General features: G+C 39.9%; 3 protein-coding genes across 7 annotated transcripts; 2 read left to right on the top strand and 1 right to left on the bottom strand.

Annotated features, from left to right (window-relative positions):
• Window positions 1-258: 258 nt before the first annotated feature.
• llph (LLP homolog, long-term synaptic facilitation factor) lies at window positions 259-3,157 on the bottom strand. Its single transcript, XM_006780819.3, has 3 exons — window positions 3,034-3,157; window positions 1,744-1,971; window positions 259-1,611 (listed from the first exon to the last, which is right to left on the bottom strand). The coding sequence occupies exons 2-3, from the start codon at window positions 1,958-1,960 to the stop codon at window positions 1,448-1,450; spliced, it is 381 nt and encodes a 126-aa protein (XP_006780882.2). The 5' UTR covers window positions 1,961-1,971; window positions 3,034-3,157; the 3' UTR covers window positions 259-1,447.
• Window positions 3,158-3,226: 69 nt separating this feature from the next.
• pex26 (peroxisomal biogenesis factor 26) lies at window positions 3,227-7,133 on the top strand. Of its 2 annotated transcripts, XM_006780818.3 has the most exons (5): window positions 3,227-3,512; window positions 3,599-3,736; window positions 5,145-5,470; window positions 5,572-5,712; window positions 5,817-7,133. In XM_006780818.3, the coding sequence occupies exons 1-5, from the start codon at window positions 3,340-3,342 to the stop codon at window positions 5,927-5,929; spliced, it is 891 nt and encodes a 296-aa protein (XP_006780881.2). In that variant the 5' UTR covers window positions 3,227-3,339; the 3' UTR covers window positions 5,930-7,133. The 2 variants fall into 2 exon arrangements, with proteins under 2 accessions (XP_006780881.2, XP_006780880.1); XM_006780817.3 differs by having other exon boundaries at window positions 5,572-7,133.
• A 773-nt stretch (window positions 7,134-7,906) lies between these two features.
• Window positions 7,907-16,074, top strand: usp18 (ubiquitin specific peptidase 18). Of its 4 annotated transcripts, none has more exons than XM_006780816.2 (10): window positions 7,907-8,127; window positions 10,059-10,155; window positions 10,274-10,416; window positions 10,494-10,573; window positions 10,663-10,797; window positions 11,259-11,354; window positions 11,709-11,822; window positions 11,903-12,034; window positions 12,204-12,247; window positions 15,502-16,074. In XM_006780816.2, the coding sequence occupies exons 1-10, from the start codon at window positions 8,073-8,075 to the stop codon at window positions 15,572-15,574; spliced, it is 969 nt and encodes a 322-aa protein (XP_006780879.2). In that variant the 5' UTR covers window positions 7,907-8,072; the 3' UTR covers window positions 15,575-16,074. The 4 variants fall into 4 exon arrangements, with proteins under 4 accessions (XP_006780879.2, XP_006780878.2, XP_006780876.2 ...); XM_006780815.2 differs by having other exon boundaries at window positions 11,661-11,822; window positions 15,505-16,074; XM_006780813.2 differs by having other exon boundaries at window positions 11,661-11,822.
• Window positions 16,075-21,221: the final 5,147 nt, after the last annotated feature.

Genomic DNA, 21,221 nt, shown 5'->3' with positions numbered 1-21,221 from the left:
CAAACCATAATGGCTGGAGAACATATGTTTCATTATTCTACCAGTGTTTACAAAATTTAATTATAAGAAGCCAACATTGATAATAAAACATTTGGCAGTCTAACAGAAATGGTAAAAGTAGAAAACCCTCGCAAAAAGATTAGGCCAGTATCACGTTAACTATGGCTAAGGACTGGCATTAAACAGGTCACTTTATTGTGCAGCGATTCAGGCAATTACCTGACAGGTGAAAGATCCTGGTTCGCTTTATTTAATTTTTTAATTTACGAGCTATAACTGGGGAGACACAGGTCTGGCCTTTTATGATATACCTCCATAGCAGCCACTGCTACACAGGTATAGCAAAAATAAATCACCAGATGATAGACATAGCCTATGGTGCACATTTTAAGAAATGTTAAAGTTTTTCTTTTCAATATATTGTACGAGCCGGACCTTCTTGTAATTTTTTAAAGTGCTCTTGACTAGTTCTTCTGACCTGCTTCATAGTTTTGGACTTTGGCTGCTTTTTTTAAACTCATTTTCAGCCCAGTCATTGTACCCGACCAATTTAGAGGAATATTTGTTTGATTGTTGAAACACTTAACACTGACCTATGAATCATTCAAGTTTAACCCCCCCCCACACACACACCTAACTCAAGATAGGTGTATACACATAACAGACAACTTAGCAATGAACTAATTTTAAGTTGTGTTTACTAGTCTGTCATTTATTGTCATTTCTTTAGTTGAATGTATGAAAAACGGCAAAGATAACACAGTGTGAAGGGCTTGAAATAGGAGTTTTGCACCAACGAGGTGATTGTCGGCATATCTCGGCATGTTGTGCATGCAGTGTGTCCATACAAAGAGGAAACCGGTACACAATACACAATAAGTACACAATAAAAGAGGCACCATCACATCTGCATCCACCATGCACTTTTGCACAGCACTGGAATTGTAAAGAATGTGCGTAATGAATTAAAGTTATGACAAACAACAATTGAAATTATAAATCATATTAAAATACTAATAATTCTGTTTTTGACACACCTCCAGGAGCCACTGGAAGTGTGTCAAAAGAGTTGCATGATGTCAAGAAAATGAAAAGAACAAGTGAACAGAATAAATCACAGGACAGATTTTTTTATGGGAGTTTAGAGACTTTTAACTTGCGGCAGAGAATACACGTGCACCACTCACATTTCTGCAGTCAGACACACTACACACGTTTTCCGTCCTCTGATCTCAAGTCAGAGAGGGTTTTGCTGTTCCATGAGAACAAACCAGTTTCTGCAGTGAACTTCTGTACGATCTCAGGCTCTGTGGCAAAGCCCGGGAATCTTCAAATCCACCAGACACAATGAAATTTAATTAAGAAACACAATACTTATCACAAAAGGATGCTGTGTTTTAGCTTCCAGAGTCTTTAAGCTAGAATTACGGTCTTCCCATTTAGTAGTTTACCAGGCAACATTCTTCTTCTTCTTGCCCTTGCCACCTTTCTTTCCCAATCGTTTGCCCCTCATTTTCTTGGCCTGCCGCTGGCTCATCCACGCCGGATACTGTCCATGTTCATCCAGAAGAGTTTTCTTGTTGCGCTTGCTGTCCATGTCCATCTTGCCATCTGAAACACAGACACACAGACACGCACACATGATACGATACATGTGACACAGAAAAAGGTGTGACATCACCTCGTAATTAAAAACAAAAACAAAATTATAAAGGCTGCTGACTGTGGTGCTCACTGTCTTACCATCGGGCTCTGCCTCCTCCATGTTAACGTCGGCCTGCTTCTTTATCTTCTCAGCTGGCACCACTGTGGCGATCTCCTGCATGTCGGTCATGGCGACTTCTCCTTTCTTATCAAGGGTCAGAGCTTGTTTCAGACGATTCAGCTCCTTTGGAGCGTTCTTCTTTCTCTTCTCTGCCCGCATCTTTCGCTTAAATTTACTCCGAAGGCTTTTTGCCATTTTTAAAGATGCTGCGAAGACATTAACAAATCACCAGTCAAGCAAACTTGGGTTCACATTTTTTTAGGACTTTCACATGTATCCTTACACCACACAACAGTAAAAACAAGAGAAGACAAATGGATGGTCTGAGGCGACATGTCTCGCCAATGACTGCCGATTTCTTCCACACTGCCTGAGCTGAAGCCCGGGATTCAGGAGGATGTTTGAATTTTAATTAATCTATGATTTACTTTTAAGAACCTCAAGACGATGTATATTATTTAAATATGACATGTATTTGTGTAGGTAAGTAGAATGAAAAAAAATCCATTTATAACGTTTTTTTTTTTTAGTAATACTACTAACAAAAAAAACCCAGAATGAAAATAAACTGTGCAACATCTTTACAAACTAACTAATAAAGTTAAGTAAACCTGGGAGAGAAGTCTAAATAAAACTGATTACGCATTCAGTCTTCTTCTACACCTCTATAAATATTGAGCTGGTCTTTAGTACCAAACACTGATATTAAAAATATTATAAATCCCAGCAGATCAGCATCTTCTTAAACAGTCTACTATGCCGCATTCAAACTCGCCTACATCACCTTTCTTTCACATTTCACTAAATCCACCGAGTTGCTGCCGCGTGATTGGCTGAATCGTAAACAGATGTACCTGTGTGATGTGCCACAAAGTGGCCGACAAGTGCAGTACTACAATTTTCCTTCCATGATTAATAACGTAAACCTAAGGACTTTATAGGCAAGTTAGGATTAGCGAATCCACTTAGCTGTTAAATCTCAACAAAACGGGAATGAGCAGCTTCGGTGATAAACTTTAGCGTTTGGTCTGTTGAACATTTACAGCACTACATCATCATCATCCACCCCCCTCCAAAAAGAAATGGTAAAATGCTGTTAATTCCGTTTAGTTACACGATACTGGCCGTCACAATAAGCCTAGCAAGTTAGCTACCCAACTCCTAGTGAGGCACCAGTCTTAAAAACACACAAAAATAGCCTCTTTTCCTCACTAAACTCATACAGGTGTGATCATTAATCCACTATATGACATACAAGTGTGGCTTACTTTTCACAGAAGCAGCAGATGAGCTTTTTGACGCTTAAACTGTGTGAACAACACACTCTTCTACTCCGCACACGTGTTTAGAAGCTTGGGAAAAAATGAATCACGTGCTTTGGAAAGAGCTGCAATACGATTGGCTGCCTCGGACATTCTGAAGACTGTGGCGTCTGATTGGACAGTGGGCTAATACCAGGAAGCTAAACGGAAGGTAAACAAACCGTTGTGGAGAACTTCGTGCTTAGCTGCAAGCTAAAGTACTTTAAACCCTTTGAGTGTTTGTTGGGTTTGTTTTAAGTTCATCCGGGAGTCATGAACAGCTTCCAGGCCGCCAGCCCTCCGCTCTCTGCTGCTGTGACCCAGATGTTCAACACGCTGGAGTCGGCTGCAGAACAAATGATGGTGCACAGAGACTTCCAAGCGGCTTTTGACACATGTCTCAGCGGTCTGGAGAGTCTCGCCGGCCTGGAGCCCGAGGACAGCAGGTGAGGGTCCTGAAGCTTCACGCACATGTTTAACTGGAAGATTGGATGTTTGTGTTATAACAGAAACGTCTTTAATGTTCCTGCAGATGTGCAGAGCTCAAGGCTGGTTTCTGCATCTTAGGGATTCAGGCTCTGGCTGAGCTCAATCAGTGGCGTGATATCCTCTGCTGGGTTCTGCAACAGTATGAGCAGGAGAAAATACCAGTGAAGATCATGCAGATGTGGTGAGGAAAGAGTTGTATTATTATTATTATTATTATTATTATTATTATTACACAGTGATCTATTGATCACCAGCCTTTGGGCAGGTGGACGCAATATGAAATAAAGTATAAAATACAAATTGTATTAGAGTTCAAATATGCAAATTCTCCAAGACATGTTTTTTCAATCAGCACATTTGATCCATCATTAATTATATAATTAATCATGAATTAAAAATGAAAATAAAATGTAATTACAAATAACAGAAATATTCAAATATGACAAACTTACTAATAACGACGTTTAAAAATAAATCTTTTAAAAGACATGAACAACTCACTGTTTTTTACTGACGGATCTCAATTTAGATTAAGAGGGTTTCACTCAATCAGTATAAAGTCTCTCAGATGCTGAATTTCAAAAGAATAGCTGTTTGAAATCACTTATAGGAGCTGTGTTTTTCTGCTTCATTCTGAGTGCTGTTATAATCAAACCTTATATTAATGACTTCAGCCTTTTGTGATAAAGAAATGTTGTTGTAGTAAATAAAAGACATCTGTCATCACAATTATTTAGGCTTAAATGAATAAATGTGTAAAATGACAGAGCGAGTTCTGCTAGCTCATTGCCCAGACTGTCCCATAAATAGAAAACTAGAAGTTTTGACTTGATGAGCCATATTTTTTTTATCTAATGAGGTCACATTTGTGAAAGCCCACACTGTTGTACAAAGTGTAAGAAAAAAACGAACTTTTATTTATTACTCAATTGCTTTGCTGAGGTCTGAATGGCTATGGAAGAGGTCTTTATCTGTAGGAAAAACTATAAAGTCTGTGAAGTCCAAAGTGTATGCCCTCCAAAGCTCTTCAGCAGGCAAAATTGGAGACTATAATCCCAAATCTATTATGTCAGTGGGTAGGTCCAATGAAAAATGGTTGGCTTTTTGAAATATTTGGACAACGACTGGAAATGGGTGATAAACTCAAAAAAATCCTACATAAAAGTGCCCTGTTCTAGTAACAAAACAGACATTTATCACGCCTTCATATCCATAAATTTGGAGCCAAGGTTCCCAGATACTGTGCCAATACTTAGGAACGCCATGTTTCCTACTTAAGCCTCTGACTTCTGGGACTGATGGTGATATGTGTGGTGCCATCATTCTCAGAATTAAAGAGTGAAGGACACCCAAAATAACTTATTTCTGCTAAAAGGTGTGATGTGTTTGTTTGTTTTACAATAAATTGAAAGATATACTTGAACACCACAGGGGATTTTAAGTCAGACGAACAAGATTTGACTCACGTGTAGACTTTAAGCTTTAACATAAGGGGTTTAGAAAAGTATTGCATTAACTATTTAGGATTTTTTTCTTTAAAAATGTCAATAAAATACTAACTAATGTGATTTTGTGTCTCATTTTGGCAGTATACTTCTTTACTCCAAGGTGGGTGAGCCTGCTGTAATGCAGGAGGTGACCAGAGCCTGGTTACACTACCCGTCCAACAGCAGGGCGACTAGCTTCGGGACGGTGGCAGAGCTGTACCTGCTGCATGTCCTTGTGCCGCTGGGAGAGGCAGACGAGGCTCGGGAGCTGATCAGAGGCGAGGTTTTTAGCAGCGCCTTCACAGAAGAACACAGACAGACAGCGCTGGATATCATAGAAGAAAAAGAGCGACAAAATCAAGACCCTCCTCTAAATCCCAGGATGAGTGGAAGCTCTGACGTCACCGAACATCCTGTCTCATCCCAAGGTCTGACACTTCAGCCTCAGCCCTTATAAGATGCATTACACCAAGCGGCCTAAAAAAGACTGAAACTGTTAACTGTTTGTGATTTTGCTTTTGTTCTGCAGGTACTTTAGTCCATAAACTTGAGGCTGTGATCAGGTTTTTATACCGAAAACTCCTGATGATTGGCTCTGGCTCATTCCCTTTCCGGAGAATCTTTCTGACTGCCATCCTCCTCTACATGCTGTTTTTTCGGATGGATCCAGGTTGGGTGAAACGTTCCTTAGTTCTGCTGGTACGTCATCGTCTTTTAGAAGTTAAAATAAAAGTGACTGTAAATGCGTTTCTGTTGTGCTTTTTTTACCTGCAGCTCTCCCGTCTGCGTTCATGTGGATTTCTAAACTTCTGCAGCTGCTCAAACAGATGTGGAACGCCATGTTTGCACCGTATTATCAGGCAGTCACTCAGAGCAAAGGACTGTAGAGGACTGAATATGCTTGGTCTATCATTTTAAATGAATTCTCTAAGGACTGTTTGTAAGACAACATGGATGATATTCACCTCAGATCTATAAAACATTTAAAGTACTCATTCCAGGAATACTTGCATTTTTTTTAAGCTGCAGACTCTTCAGCTCACATGACAGCTTCCCATGAATTCTGCCCAGCTCCTCACTAATACATCCTTTGTTTGTCCATCTCAAATCAACAAATGAGTCATCAAGAGTCTGATGTGTTTTTTTTTCATTCCTTTTTTAAGTCTGGGAAGTGACTCACTGTTCTGGGTCAGAGTATCTAGAATGATGAATAGGGGTAAGGAAACAGTTGCAGTCAGTGTATCACTGTAGGAATATGAAATTTGTTAAATGATTATAACAATAGTTATAATAGTCAGTTTAAGTTGTGTATACTGCAATGTGCTGAGGTCCTGTGGCTGCAAAACAAGCCTAAACCATGACCCCTCTGCCACTGTGCATGACACAAGGTGTTTGTCCTGATCTGTGTCTGGTTGTCAACAAACGTGGTGCTCTGCATTACAGCCAAACATTGCTTTGGTCTCGTCTCTCCAAAGGACATTTCTAGAAGTGTTGCATTTGACATGCTAACTGAGGCCGGTAGAGTCTGGGATGTAGTTGTTTGCACATCCAAGATCATGCACTGGGTCTGGACTTGCTGGGACGTTTACTCCTGAGAAGACTGGCGACCGCTTTGAATGTTTTCCAGTTGTGAATAATTGTTCTCACTGCAAAATGATGCACTTCAGATTGTTTGGAAATGACCCAATAACCTTTTCCAGATCGATGGGAAGCCGCAGTTACTTTTTTAACTCGTTCCTCCACAATTACGACATTTGACAACAACGTTAATAGGTGTGAAAGGTGGACAGAGATGACTTTTTCCTCCTTGGCGCTGTGTTAACACACCAGAATGCTCCATTCTAGCAAACTGCCAAAACCTCAGCTTTTATAGAAGTGGTCATGATCAATTAATCAATTGCATTATCAACATGTTACCCTCTTAATTCAAATGGAAGCTGTCAGATTGTACTTAGTTTTTCACAGGATTGGATCTCAAGAAAATGTACTTTCAATGTCAAAGTGAAGATATTTGTTTTGCATTTAAGTGTCCCTGTGACTGTTCTTATGTATTATTTTATTGATAATTCTCATAAATGAACCTTAAAATTTTGAAGCTTAATCAATTTGGAATTATAATTTTGAATTATATGTGTGGATGTGACAGTGTGTGTAATAGGACAGAATCCAGTCACCGTATTTAAAAAAATGGATGGATGGATGGGTAGTTAAGTAACCGGTTACTTAACATGCTGTCAGGCCTTTCCAAAAGTATCATCAGTAAAAATTTAAAGAGGGAAAAACTTACTTTTTTATAATCTTATATTCCTGTTGTGAAAATTTGAATTTAATTTATGTGAAGATCTATTAAGTTGAATCGTATGCAGCACTGTTAAGCAGTTATAAAATCTAAATGTTTAAGTTGTTTTCTGAAAGCTTACAAGTAGCTAAAAGAGTAAAAAAAAAAGTAGAATAAAAGTGTTCAGGTAAACGTACATGTCCCTCAAGTTTAGAAAAGGTGGTGCTGCAGGAAATCAGAATATATTATCTGTAATTCATACAGTTCTGCATGCATGTTTAAAAAAAAAAGGGGGGTCTTTTTTTTAATGTAAAAGTCACATAATTTTAATTGCAATTTTAAAGTGGGGCTGGGGTCACTCATTGCCCCCCTCTTTGGACACGCCCCTGGGTACAGGTGAGAAGTATTATTATAAAGTTGCGCACAGTGGAAATACTTAAAAATACTTAAGTATTCGAGTACAGAGTACTGCCTGTGACTGTGGAGATAATCTGGACCCATGTGTCACCAATGCTGTGTAGCGCCGACGTGATTGCCGTAACATGTCGACGTCATAGTTCCAGCCGGTTTGCGCATGACAGTTTGTGAGTTTCGTTTCCAGCAAAGCGAAGAGAAAGGTGTAAAATGAAACTTGCTGGGAACTGTTTCTGTGGCGCTGATGTTTACAGTGGGGTGAAGTACAACAAACGCTCGACCCTCTGTTGGTTTAGTGACCGTCCTGAGACCCTGAAGAAGAGCAGAAGGCTGCACTGATGTCTGGGATCTACCATTTCGTTTCTAGACTTACTCTGGAGAATCGCTTATTTGGTAAGCGGATCATTCTCAACCCGATGGTGATGTTTTTATATTATTTCCTGTTTGCTTGAGAACTATAAATACTAGTTTAAAGGTCCTACTTCAGCGAAATGCACGAGATGCTTGTTAAATACGATTAAGCTCCTCAACGATTCGTAGATGCACTCGTTATTAATTTCACAGTAAATAAAAACGGAACAATTTTGAAGTCAAGTTTTATTCACAGATAGGAAAAATTATTTTAGTCAGTTAACTTTCTAAAGCTGTAGTGCTTTCTCGGTCATGAACAATGTAGTGCACAGTGTGCCAAAAATGCGCTCACAGCCACTTTATTAGGTACATCTTGGTGGCGCTGGAAACTTTGCTCACATGACAGCATCGCACATTTGCTCCAAATCTGTTGGCTTTGCATCCATGATGGGAATCTCTGTTCCACCACATCCCAAATGTGCTCTACTGGATTGAGAACTGGTGACCGTGGAGGCCATTTGAGTACAGTGAACTCATCGTCACGTTCAAGAAACCAGTTTGAGATGATTTGAGCTTTGCGACATGGTGCGTTAACCTGCCCGAGGCAGGTATCAGAAGATGGGTACACGGTTGTCATTAAGAGATGGACATGGTCAGCAACAACACTCAGGTAGGCTGTGGATTTAAATGATGCTCAGCTGGTGCTATAGGGCCAAAGACAATACCCCCCACATCACTCCCTCTCCACCAGCAGCCTGAACTGTTGATACAAGGCAGACAGGATAAAGCCATGCTTTCGTGCAACAGAAATCAAGACTCATCTGACTAGAAAACGTTTTTCCAGTTATGTATTGTCCAATTTTGGTGAAGTGTGTGAAGTATAGCCTCAGTTTCATGTTGGTTACCTAATTTTAGTGAATATTTGAGTTGCTGTTTCTACTCTTCTAATCAGCTTGAAGCAGTCTGGTCGTTCTCTTATGACCTCTGACATCAAACTTTACAGACCATTCTCTGTAAACTCTAGGGATGGCCGTGTGGGAAAATCACAGTATATCAGCAGTTTCTGAAACACTCAGACTAACAACCATGCCATGTTAAAAGTCACTAAAATCACCTTTGTTTCCCACTTTGTAACTCCATTTTTACTTCAGCAGGTCGACTCGACCACGTCTACATGTCTAAATGCTCAGAGCTGCCGACTTGTGATTGGCTGATCAGATATATGAGTTAACATGCAGTTGAAAAGGTGTACCTAATAAAGTGTCTGGTGACTGTATAATCTAATTGTTTACTGGCTGATTTGTTTAAACTGTGCTAATAGTCATATAACTGTGAAATATGACTTTAAAACTAGTTTTTGGACTAAAATCTGTAATCAATATTTTTATTACATGTTGCTCCAATAACACGAGATCAAAGGACTAGAAATTCAAAAACATTCACAAATGATCTTTATTGTGTGACTATGAATATGATCAGACAGCTATCTGATCATAATCATGTTCATATTTACTCATATTTATCATACTGGGTTGTTAAGGAGGTGGTTATGCTGTTTCACAAACCTTTAGAGGATTTCTGCACCTCAAAATAACTCTTTAAACCTCATAAATTTATGACTGGTTCATAAATGCTCTTTTGTCTGTTGTTGCATTTGACCCTCAGGTCAGCCATATTTCAGTGACACAGAAACCAAAATACTTACCGTGAGTCTGTGTGAAGTGAAGTCAACTTGCTCCACATCTGCCCAACACGGGGCCTAAAACTAATAAACCGAACAAGCCTCACGCTCTGTGATCTCTAAAACCATGATTTGCTATTTTAATAGAATATATATAAAAAATGTGGGGTTCTCCACAGCTGACTGTGCTTTTCCATTTTTATTTATTTTCACACGTGCACACACCCACTGGACTCTGGTGGGTTGATTCACGGTGTCACAGGCTGTTATTTAACCCTTGTTACTCTTACAGGGATGAGAGGCCTCTCCAACTATTGTCTATCATGCTGTGTGAACAGCTTGCTGCAGACCTTCTCTGCTACCTGGGAGATAGCAGAACTGCTAGAAAGGTAATCACATGAATTACTACAGCTGCTTTCATCTTGACTCAGTGATGTTGTAGTGCCACTTACTGTGGAAATCCTAAGGCTGTTTACAATATTAACAAGCTTTTATGAATTTTAAAAGGTGGGATGTAGCTGGTGCGAGAGGAGATGCTCGTAATGTCGCGCTGCATCTAAAGAGAGTTCTTGAGGCCATGCGGGGTGACCTTCCTCAGCTCGCTCCACATCGTGACTTCCTCCACTGTCTGGACCAAAACCGCTTTCGACGTAAGAGCCACGCTTTTGCAGAGAAAATACCTCCTGCCGATGTGTCTTATTTCACACCTTCTAATGATGCTTTACAGTTAATGTGCAGCATGACGCAGATGAGGTGTTCCTCTCGATTCTCAACCTCATTCACCAGCAGATGGACAACAGAGTTCTGGTTGGACTGCGATCAAACTACTCTAATATTATTCATTTCTGCATGTGTTATCTACAACAGTGTTTGTTTGCATTTGCCCTCTCTGAAAGGCTGGGGAAATTCAGGATCTGTACAAGATTTCAGTGGAGACACACCTGCAGTGTTTAAAGTGCAACTCCATCCAAACCGAAACCAGCTACATGCTCAGTTTTCCGCTTTATGTAAAGGAGGATGACAACTCTCTGGTGGGTCTTCTTCTTCTTTTGCGTAAGAATACTAAAACTGTTGGGAAACACACTATCTCCGTTTGCTATTTTTTCCCTTTTATTGGAGGCCGTATCTTAAAATCTCAAATTTTACAGTTTATTGAAGCCAAAGATTTTAGCCAATCCTGATCCAATCATATGGGTGTAATAAAACATAGCATTTTAATATGCAATACTTCTAACTGGGAAGTATTACATGGAGGTGGGGGGGGGGGGGGGGGGGGGGTGTTATAAATCCACACAACACAAAGACGGAGAAAACGCACAAGTTTATAAGGATTACAAAAATCAGAGTCACCAGCAAATAGTCCAGCACAGAACCACTCATAAAAGATCAAATGAATGACATATGACTTGTTAGGTTACAAACCTTAGCTGTATTGCATTGTCACTGTTTATTTTACTCACTATTTATTTTGTTACATTTGTCATATTTTCAGGAGGGCTGCATGAACTCCTTCTTTGAGCATCAGGAGCTCAAGGGCATAAACTCCTGCTTTTGTGCACACTGTGGAACTAAGAACTCATCCAGACAGGTGAGACTCAGGTTTAAATTGCCATCAAACACATTGAAAAGGCTCCGATGAAATCAGATATGTGAATGTGTCATTGATCTGTATTCTATCATGTCAGCTCAAACAATCATTGTGAAATCTAATTGCTTGTTGTATAACAAATCTGTGTGTATCTATTTTTCTTCGTTGCTTCAATCTAATAAAAATATCTTTGAGGAAAAAAAACATATTTAAAGAGCTGAGTGGGATGAGTGGATGAGAGTGGGTGGGTGAAACATATTTGCCAGCATAATCATGAACTCAAATTCACTCATTTGTTTTGTTCAGGGTGTCAAACTCCTCTCACTGCCTCGTATCTTGTGCATGAACCTGAAGCGATTTCGGAACAGCCGCGGTTCCACACACAAACTTGACTGCAGGGTTTCTTTCCCAGAAACCTTTGATTTCTCCCAGAGTCTCCAACATGTGTTCTCCGCAAACTTTGCACAGGTACGTCTGAATTCTTTTTTACGTCAATATTGCATCTTTTGCATGTGAATACTCTGATTATTTATTTGTTTTTCTTCCAGAATGAGTGCAGGTACACCTTGTACGCAGTGGTCGTGCACTCTGGTTATGCAATGTGTGGGCACTATACTGCTTACGTCCGCCACAGGGAGAACGAGTGCTGGTACTATGCAGATGATAGCTACGTACAGCGGGTACATCGGATCTAAAAAATAATTACAAATAATCACAGTATACAGTTTGATGTGAAAGTATCTGCAGATATCAAAGGGAGAGAGGGATGTAACTTTTTCCCCTCTGTGCTTTTTATTGAATTGCAAATTTCTGATGAATTTTCTGTCTGATTCTCATTCAAATCCACAGACCTCCTGGGAAGAAGTGCAGAGAACATATGGAGGAAGACACAGGTAAAATGCCCAGTTTCTGACTGTACAGGGGGTCATGAAGTCCTCTCAGACGTTTTACACTCATAAACATGAAGCTGTCCACAGCAGCTGGAAATGGCTCGTCAAAGCTTAATGAGGATACATTTTAACCTAGTCAGTCTGATTTTGGTCTGAATATCTGGAGAAAGGAGGTAGTTAGACTTTTTGCTATCCTGTCACCAGCTACTTAGTACATAAATAATAGACTGTACATAAATGATGGGCACCGAAGCACCTTGCTTTATTTTGACTCTCCTGGTTGCAAAAAGACTTTAGAAACGCTTTCCTGGAGACGTTAGTGCTACTTTCTACTTTACTGAATAAAACAGGCTGTTGGTTAAGTTATGATCCACATTAGAGTCACAGTAAAGGCCTGCTTTATTTTAACAGGCTGTTGCCATATGACTGTGTGGTTTCTCAGTTTCTCAGTCAGATCCACCCTCAAAATGCCAAGATGACGATGGCAAAGGCTGAACAAACATCCCAGTAGCTTCTTTCAACTTTTTATATATAACACAGACGTGAGAGTGATATCAAAAGTCTCATCTAACTCGCGACTTTGTCAAAATGTCAGTGTGTTGTTCTTAAAGAGGAAGGTGTGGAGAGACCACAGGCTGAAGGATGTAGCCACGATGAGGTCAGACATTTCAAAGCATCATTTTCAGCATTTCGCTGGTCGTGGTCTTAGTTTTTGGAAAAAAAGGCGTCACTGAGGTGTGGATCGGACGTGATGTCTAGTTTTAGAATTAGAAGTCTTTTATCGTATGTTTTTGTGGGTAAATATATTACATGGCTGCACTTACAGATGCAAAGAGAAAAAAACAAAAAACAAACAGTCATTTGCACAGTAAATATAAAAAGAAGGAACGAGTTCAGTGACTTCACCAATATGAGTAGAGTATTCCAAAAATGTAAGACACTGCTCACTGAGTTGGCTGATATTACACAGACGGGAAATTATTGCAGGAGTGGAAGATAAGGCGGTAGTTGCTTCAGAGTCGGCCTTTCTTTGATTTGAGGGATCTGTAGCGCCTACTAAAGGGCAAGAGGTTGTACAGGTGAGAGCCAGGAGGATGTCATGGTTTTAAAAAATGTTTCTGGCTCTGCTGAGGTAGCAGGAGGGCAGAGAGTATCCAGCGATCTCCCGAACGGCGTTAATGATCTTCTGAAGGTTCCCCCTCTCTGCACAAGCAGTGTCCACGCAGAAAGGTTTAATTCTTCAGCCGGTGGATTCAAACCAAGACCTGTTTCCTGTGAGGTGACAGAGCTAACCAGACAGCGCGTGCCGCAGAATTAACACTGTACAACCCCCCCCCCCCCCCCCCCCCCAAAAAAAAAAGCAACTTTTAGCTTTTAGTCTTCCACTTTTTGGCAAATATAAATTACGGATATATTCCAAGGATATTCATCTATTATTATCAGAGCACCTACATTTAGTTTGCAAGAAGAACCTGCAGCAGTCCATCTATTTCTAACCGTCCCATTTCCTCTAGTTTATAGGTCCTTCATTCCCCTGCAGCACTTTTTCTGTTGATCACATTGAATTTGCTATATTTATGAAAAGACATCTTCTGAAGCTACCATTAAGCTTTCTTTGTTTGTTTGTTTACCTGCAGCCATGGCGATCTTTAATAGTTGTGCATCATCATTTTTTTCTTTTATCTCTTTTAAGAAGAAATGACAAATCTGCCCATAAACGTCCTTTCTGTCCAGTTCAAAGGACACAGTGTTGAAATTATTTAGTTCTTAGTTTGTTGTGATACTCCAAAATGGGATCATACCATGTATTGCCTGTTTTCATCTATCATTGAGCAGTTCCGGTTTGAAATTTGTGTCTATATCTTATTCATCTTACTGCCTGTACATCTTGATTAAAAAAATCGACCGACGGGTTCTGGAGTTGAAGTTCAGCTGAGACAGCCTGACAGGAGCTGTTAAGCTGTATCGTTTAGGCCTAATTCACCTAGCCTCATATGTCAAACTGGCAGCTGCGTCGTTAAATACTTTACACTTTTGGGTCCTTTTGGTCCAGATGAATCTGGATATGTGCGTATCCCTTTCCCTGATATTCCCTGTTTAGTTGGGACCTCTACTGGACCGGTCACACATCATCATAGCGACATCATTTTTCTCAAATATAAGGCCCGAGGGCCAGAATCAGCCTGGCAAAGACTCCCACTGGACAGTTTTAGAAAATGTGAAGGAGGATGTACATTTTCAGAATTTTAACTGTATTTTCACAAATTTTACAATTTTTCCTACTGAAAAAGAACTAAATGAAAAAGTATTCTCGGTGAATTAACGCAAACTTTCTGTTTCATAATTACAGGACAGTGTGAGCAATGAGCTACCAGAACTGATAGTACTGACAGATTTATTTCATGTCTTCATCACATAGAAAAATTGAGGAAATACTGTTGGAATTGCACCTCTTTTTCTTATATTGAGATATTTTAGGGATTAACTGGCTAATTAAACTTTTTTACACTGACAGTAAGGGCAGATTCACTTCTCCGACACACTTAAGATCAATGTGGGCTGTAAAATGACACCGACAACCCTGCTCTTCTGCATCCAGAAGAGTCGCCCCTGCTGACTGTTAGAAAGAATGCAACTATAAGGTGCTTAGTGACTTCACCATTCATGTTTCCTACAGTTAAAATAATTCCGAGAAATATGAAGGAGATCTGTTCAGAGAATTTTTTGCATTCGGGCTCTCACCTTCAAAAAATCCCTGTAAAACAACAGCCATGCCTAGAGCAAGGACTAACCAAACATGTGACTCCCATTTGATCACACTTTAACTGGCTTCCACTTCTTTTCAGAGTTAAATCAGAGATTTTAATAATAACATTTAAAGCCCCATTTGCTTGACTCCTGCTGACATAATGGAGCTTTCATCTTTTTCCGTGCAGAAGGAGCTTTAGATTTTTAGACAAAGTCTTATTCTCTGCTCCGTGGTCTTGATTAAAGACTAGGAGGTGATTGTGTTTTTCGCCACGAACACTCTCAAACTTTTGAACCCCTAAACAGAGGAAATCCGTCATGTCCGTCGTGTTGTCTTGTCTTTCAACAACAAGCTGGTTTCTGGAAAACACCTGGAAGTTTTAGTTTCACTTTTCCTGTCATGTGAATTGAAAATGCCATCGTGGTTTCCTTTGATTCCTTCCTTATTTATGTTGCCGTTTGCTATATAAGAATGCTTCATTGTTTTCTTTCTTCTTCTTTTGTTGCAGTAGAACGGCGTACATGTTAATGTACAGAAGAGATTCAGAAGAATGGAGGCCACGGCCTGAACTTTCTGGCTGAGTGGATGGGTGCAAAGAAATCAGGGGACATGGTGCAATAAAATATGGAATGCATTGATTTTATGGAAGTATTTCATGGGAATTTCTGACCTTTTTCTACAACGTGAAAGGTTTTATAGTCTATATTTTTTCCTGACCTCACTGAGCTCAACCAGCAAATGAATTTCTGTTAACCAGTAGGTGGCGTTGAAGACTTTATACAGGAAAGGGTTTTCCATCTCAGACCACACACACTGTGAACACACTCACTGGTACTGGGGGGTTGGTCTGAAGTGACTGCTTAGCTGAGATATTTGCTGTTTGGGGAAATACCTGCATTGAGATCTGGTGTGCATTTTCCTGATATAGCTGTTTATGAGTCATTCTTGAAGAACACTCAATGCATTTTTTTCTCATTTGGGTGACACAATCATCTTTTATTTTATGTATTCTGTCTATTTAACCACTATTAAAACTATTCTTGGGTATTAAACCTCCCATTATGTTATGTATTTGATGCTCCAAACCACAAATATATATATATATATATACATATATATGTGTGTGCGTGTGTGTATGTGAATTACCTGAGAGGACCAAAAACATTGCAGTTGCAGCCAGTGCTTGGTATAACTGAGCCACTAAAATTCCCATTGTGCAGGCCAAGAGGTGGTTGGGGGGGTTGACCGTGTGAAACAGTGCCTATGTGCTGCAGAGCTCTGACAGAATGGAACATGTCTACACGGTGCCAGAGGCAGCAGGCTTCATGCTTAGTCATCTCGATGCTTTCTGCATACAGGGTATACGTTCTCCTACTTGCAGCACACACCCTGGGGACAGGTCTCGAGTTGAGTCAGTGTCACAGATATGGTCAGCCGTTTATAGCTGCATTTGTGAGATCCGTATGACTCTTCCTCTGACTAAAGTGCAAAATCACCTTTAGAAATCCCACCGCCGCAGATGATTAAAATGAGCTGAAAACATCAGCTACTTATATTTACAAGCATCACCGTGCAGGGTTTGTTTTGCCAGTTGCCAGTGTCGGAAGAAGAACTCAGATCAGTCATTTATTGAGCTATAAATGCACCGAGTGATAAACTCAAAGAGTATTAGCCGCGGGCAAGAAATGCTTCCGGATGTATAAACAAGGCGTCTGTTTGGTGATCAGACTGAAATGGGGTTTGTCTTTGTTGTATCCATGTCCCTCAAGTAGCCATGAATCATCACTTTATCATGTCGGGGGGGATTTGTGTGCCCTAGAGCAGAAGCTCAAGGGACCAGTTCACCCTGTCCAGGATGTGGTTGCTAGCGTCCCACCCTGGAGCCAGGCCTGGGATAGGGGTTTGACATCTTGTGGATTGGGCTTCTCTGCTGTGACTGCTGCCCCCATAAACAAAATGGATTTATAAACTTGTGATAAATATAAAACGCAGTCGTATGATGAAGATCTCAGTTCTGTAGCTCCTCCTGCAGAACCTATTCAACTATTATCTGCTATTATTAACTATTAGCATATTAAATTGGCAGTTTAATCTATAAAATCAGAATGACATTTCATTTGTTGCCATTCAGATTGGCAAACCTAAGCTGCCAGTAACTTACAAGAAGATGAAGAAGAAAAAAAAAAGACAGCACATTTCTTTCTAAAATGGAAAACCTCAACATTGCGTTAATTTACTGCAACCGTACCACAGCCTTATAATAGTGTGTTGAGTAAAAGTTACATTTGGTATGTACATCCGTTTTGTTTCTCCATTTCCAGAGAACGGCTTCTTCCCTTTTGTGTTTAGGGTTTTGATTAATTATTCATGTTGTAAGACCATGTGCAAAGCGCATGTTGGATGAGCACCTGTCCGCCCCCGCCTTGACTTTGACCACATCACAGGTGCTAAAGAGTGCAACTGCATGACGCATCCAGGGCACCTTTGGGCTGTAAAGTCTGAACGACCGGACGTCTTTTTTTTTTCAAGCAGAAATGCGTGAGGTCTTTGGCTTTATTGTTTGCTTGAGCTTAGATCCCTGCATGCATTTACTCATACTTTTATGGCCGATTATAATCTCTGCAATTAAGTTTTTAGCCATTTATCTTGGTCAGGTGTTACCCAGGCAGCCAAGGCCATCTCATGCTGGCATATAGTTTCTGAAGGAATGACGGTGCTTGTTACACAGTGCCATTGGCACGTAGGCCAGAGCAGAAGGCACGATACTCCTCTGGGGTGGTCAGTGTTTCTTTTGGAGAATATATCGAAGTTCATTAATGCTTTTTAGTCATTGTTGATGTGTGTTTACCAGTTACTAGGTGAGCACACCACTGTGATGTGTGGAATTTGGCTATTTGAGAAGCACTCTTAAATTTTCCCTTTTTTGTGTGTGTGTGGAAGATTTCACAGGCTTAGATAAATGCATGTGCTTTGATATGTGTTTATATATGCTTTTTAAAGCAAGCGCGCAAACAAATCTCACAGCATTTCTTTTGTTTGATCGCCACTTCACGTCACTTATCAAAGAACGGCGCTCATGCTTTTCTGCCAAGAAAGGTCAGAGGGAGCGGTGAGGAAGCAGTTAAGCTGAACTGTGAACTGGTGGGCAAACTCTAATAGACACAAAAGCTGCAATTCCCTTTTTTTAGCCACGTTACCAACACATCTATGTCTGTCTGTCCAATATTTTGATCAAAACCGAAACTAAATTGCACAAAGGTTTTGTCTCATTTAGTGAACTGCAAACCTGGCAATCCCATAGCTTCAGCTTTAGTTTGTTGTGTTGCCAGATTATCAGTCTGTGGGGTCATTTACAATCAGTAACTCTTAAAATACTTAAATACACAATTATTTCGATATGTCATTATTGGTTTTTCATGCTAGATGGCTGATTTAGACCCTGCCTGATTATTTATTGCACCTCCTACCAATGACTCAATCATATCTCTGACATATATATACATATCATTAACCAGTGAACAGAAACATACTAGCACTAAGCATTCTAAACTGGGGTGGCACAAAAGTGGACATAATATTTGATTGCTCGTACCCCCACCCCCACCCCCAACACACACACACACACACACACACAATCAAATAACACTCTTTTATCAACCACTTGGTGACAGTGGGAAGGAAAAACTTCCTTTTAACAGGAAGAAGCCTACAGCACAGGCAGCCTCATGAAGGGATGATAATCTGCTGCAACTGGTTGGGGGTGGTAGATCTTAAATGTTCAATTTGGGAACCCAAAATTGTTTGATCTGAATACAACAAGGAGGTCTTGTTCCACCGTTTCTGTAAAAACCAACTCTTAGCGCTATCTGAAAAAGTATTCCCCCACCCACCCTTGACCCCAACAGTCGCACAGTCACACATGGTGGTTGTGTGGTGGGCTGGAGCTGCTTTGCTCCTTCAGGACCAACATTGGTCAAGTTGCTTGAAAAAAGTAATCAGTAACTAATTACTGATTATTTCTCAGAAAAAGTAATTCATGTTACACAACCTGAATAGGTAATAAAGCAATAGATCTTAAGCCCTATTCTACTTTTTCTGCATAATCCATCATATAAAATGTAATCAAATGAAAAAGTCTCTTTTAAAAACTTGTTTTATTAGTTTTAACCTTTTAACTTTATGCACGTTGCATCAAGGAAAAATTAAATTATATGCAACATAATTTAATTATGCACACGTCTGTTAAAACAAAGGTCGCACGTGCTTACGTCATTGTCATGAGACACTCTTGCAAACAAAATCACGGTTTAGTAACGCACTAACGCAGCGTGCTTATGGAAAAGTAACAGTAATCTAATTACTTTTTTTGCAATAGTAATCTCTTACTTGTTACTCGAAAACAGTAATCAGATTACAGTAACGCGTTACTTGTAACACATTACTGTCCATCTCTGTTCAGGACCTGGATGACTTGATTGATGGAACCATGAAGAAAACCAGAAAATCCTTAAATCTGAAAGTCCATCCATTTGTGCCCAGAAGCACAAGTTCACTTGGGTTATGCAGAAGGACAATGATCCAAAACACACCAGCTAGTCCACCACCTCTTAACCCAAAGATTTTTGAGTGGCCTAGTCAAAGTCCTGACTTAAATCTGATTGCAATGCTTTTGCATGACCTTAAACAAGCCATTCACACTAGAAAACCCTCCAATACGACTGAATTAAATCATTCTACAATAAAAAAAAAAGTAGCCTAGTTGACTTGATAACTTGACAGTTAACATAAACACTTCTTTGTAATTGTTGATGCCAAGAGTGGCACAACCAGTTGTTAAGTTTAGTGGGCCATGATTTTTTTTTACACATAGGTCCCAATAGGTTAGTTAGTTAACTCTCTTTTACTTTATCTTGGTTTTTGTGATTAGAGTCACCAAGGGGAGTTTGAAGCATAATATTTTGTCTGAGACCTTTTTGATATGTTGGTGGCAGCTCTTACTTTGAAGGGGAATCCTCTCCATTTCATTGTTGCTCAGTCAGTAGATGGCAAGCATTCAGTTGGAGTCTTACATGCCAATTAACAGTTACTGTGGCAGTCTGCTTTTGACTGAAGCAATCACAGGGAGCTTTTTTGGCTCGACACCCTCTTTGTGAATCTTTCAGCCATCTGATCCAGTCGAGAATACGTATCTTTTCCCCCTGATTAAAGGTTGCCACTAGGCCACGTGACTGAGGCCTAGTGAGCCTTTTTTTTAGTTATATTTTAGTTTATTACAATGAGTATGGTCAGCTTAAAATAAATACAAAAAGTGCATTAGTCAAGTTAGTTTCAGTTGAGCCCTGGCCATCTCACAGACTAGTTTTAACCTGTAAGTTACACACCCTTAGATGTTTTGTTTTTTTAACTATGTTTTCTAGTAATCACACATTTTTAATGCTGATTACCCATTTACCCTGACATTTTAACTTGTAAGAGTAAATGGATGCAACAGGTTCACCTCTCACCAAATTTGTGACTGCATTATTTACTGAGGCTTGGTTTCGCAGCTGTGCTGGAGCTGTTTTCATTCAGAATTTACATGTTTCACCATCTGGTTATATTTTTACAGCCTTAAAAAAGGAACCAATTCATGCACCGTCTCTTTGCACTTCTTCTTTTTTTGGTCCACAACAGATTGTGAATAGCGGTTGGTTAAAACTGCAGGAATACGCCCCTTTGAGATGTATTTGTTAGCAAAGACATTTCCTCCATAATGTCAACCCCGAGACCCTTTAACAAGCCTCGTCATGCTCCTGTGTAACCTATCTAGCAGCAAATCTTTTGATGTTTTGGGACTGACGAGCGGGCTCGCACAGCCATTCTATGGTTATGTAATGAGGTTTCAAATAGGAAATGATACTCTTTTTTTCTCTCTCTCTCTCTCGTTTAACTTGCAGGCCCTGGTGACCATGGTGAAGTCTGCTTTTGTAAATAGCAAACAAGAACTGAAGACAAATGTCTGCTGCATGACTTAGATTTTTTCTGTCATACAAAAAAAAGTATTAATCAGATAAAGCAGCAAAAGACTGAACTGAAAATTTGTTTGCATTCATAAAAAGAAAAGTCTATATATAAAATGACCAAAAGCTTGATGTGAACTCTAAACGTGTTGAAGATTTGTGAATGCGCTTCAGTGAGTTCTGCTGCATGAGCGGTCATGTCAAGGAAGAGGTCTTATCTTTCCCGGTG

This window comes from Neolamprologus brichardi, chromosome 17 (assembly GCF_056152115.1).
Source record: "Neolamprologus brichardi isolate AB-2024 chromosome 17, ASM5615211v1, whole genome shotgun sequence".
NCBI lineage: Eukaryota > Metazoa > Chordata > Actinopteri > Cichliformes > Cichlidae > Neolamprologus > Neolamprologus brichardi.
This window is presented reverse-complemented; position numbering and strand designations above follow the sequence as displayed.

Excerpts from the sequence above, each read along its gene's own strand:
- usp18 (XM_006780813.2), top strand. The coding sequence starts at position 8,073 with ATGTCTGGGATCTACCATTTCGTTTCTAGACTTACTCTGGAGAATCGC. Across the intron at positions 10,156-10,273 it reads ATAGCAGAACTGCTAGAAAG|GTGGGATGTAGCTGGTGCGA; the intron begins GTAATCACATGA and ends GAATTTTAAAAG. Across the intron at positions 11,355-11,660 it reads CTAAGAACTCATCCAGACAG|GGTGTCAAACTCCTCTCACT; the intron begins GTGAGACTCAGG and ends TGTTTTGTTCAG.
- llph (XM_006780819.3), bottom strand. The coding sequence starts at position 1,960 with ATGGCAAAAAGCCTTCGGAGTAAATTTAAGCGAAAGATGCGGGCAGAG. Across the intron at positions 1,612-1,743 it reads GGAGGAGGCAGAGCCCGATG|ATGGCAAGATGGACATGGAC; the intron begins GTAAGACAGTGA and ends TCTGTGTTTCAG.
- pex26 (XM_006780817.3), top strand. The coding sequence starts at position 3,340 with ATGAACAGCTTCCAGGCCGCCAGCCCTCCGCTCTCTGCTGCTGTGACC. Across the intron at positions 3,737-5,144 it reads GTGAAGATCATGCAGATGTG|TATACTTCTTTACTCCAAGG; the intron begins GTGAGGAAAGAG and ends TCATTTTGGCAG. Across the intron at positions 5,471-5,571 it reads ACATCCTGTCTCATCCCAAG|GTACTTTAGTCCATAAACTT; the intron begins GTCTGACACTTC and ends TTTGTTCTGCAG.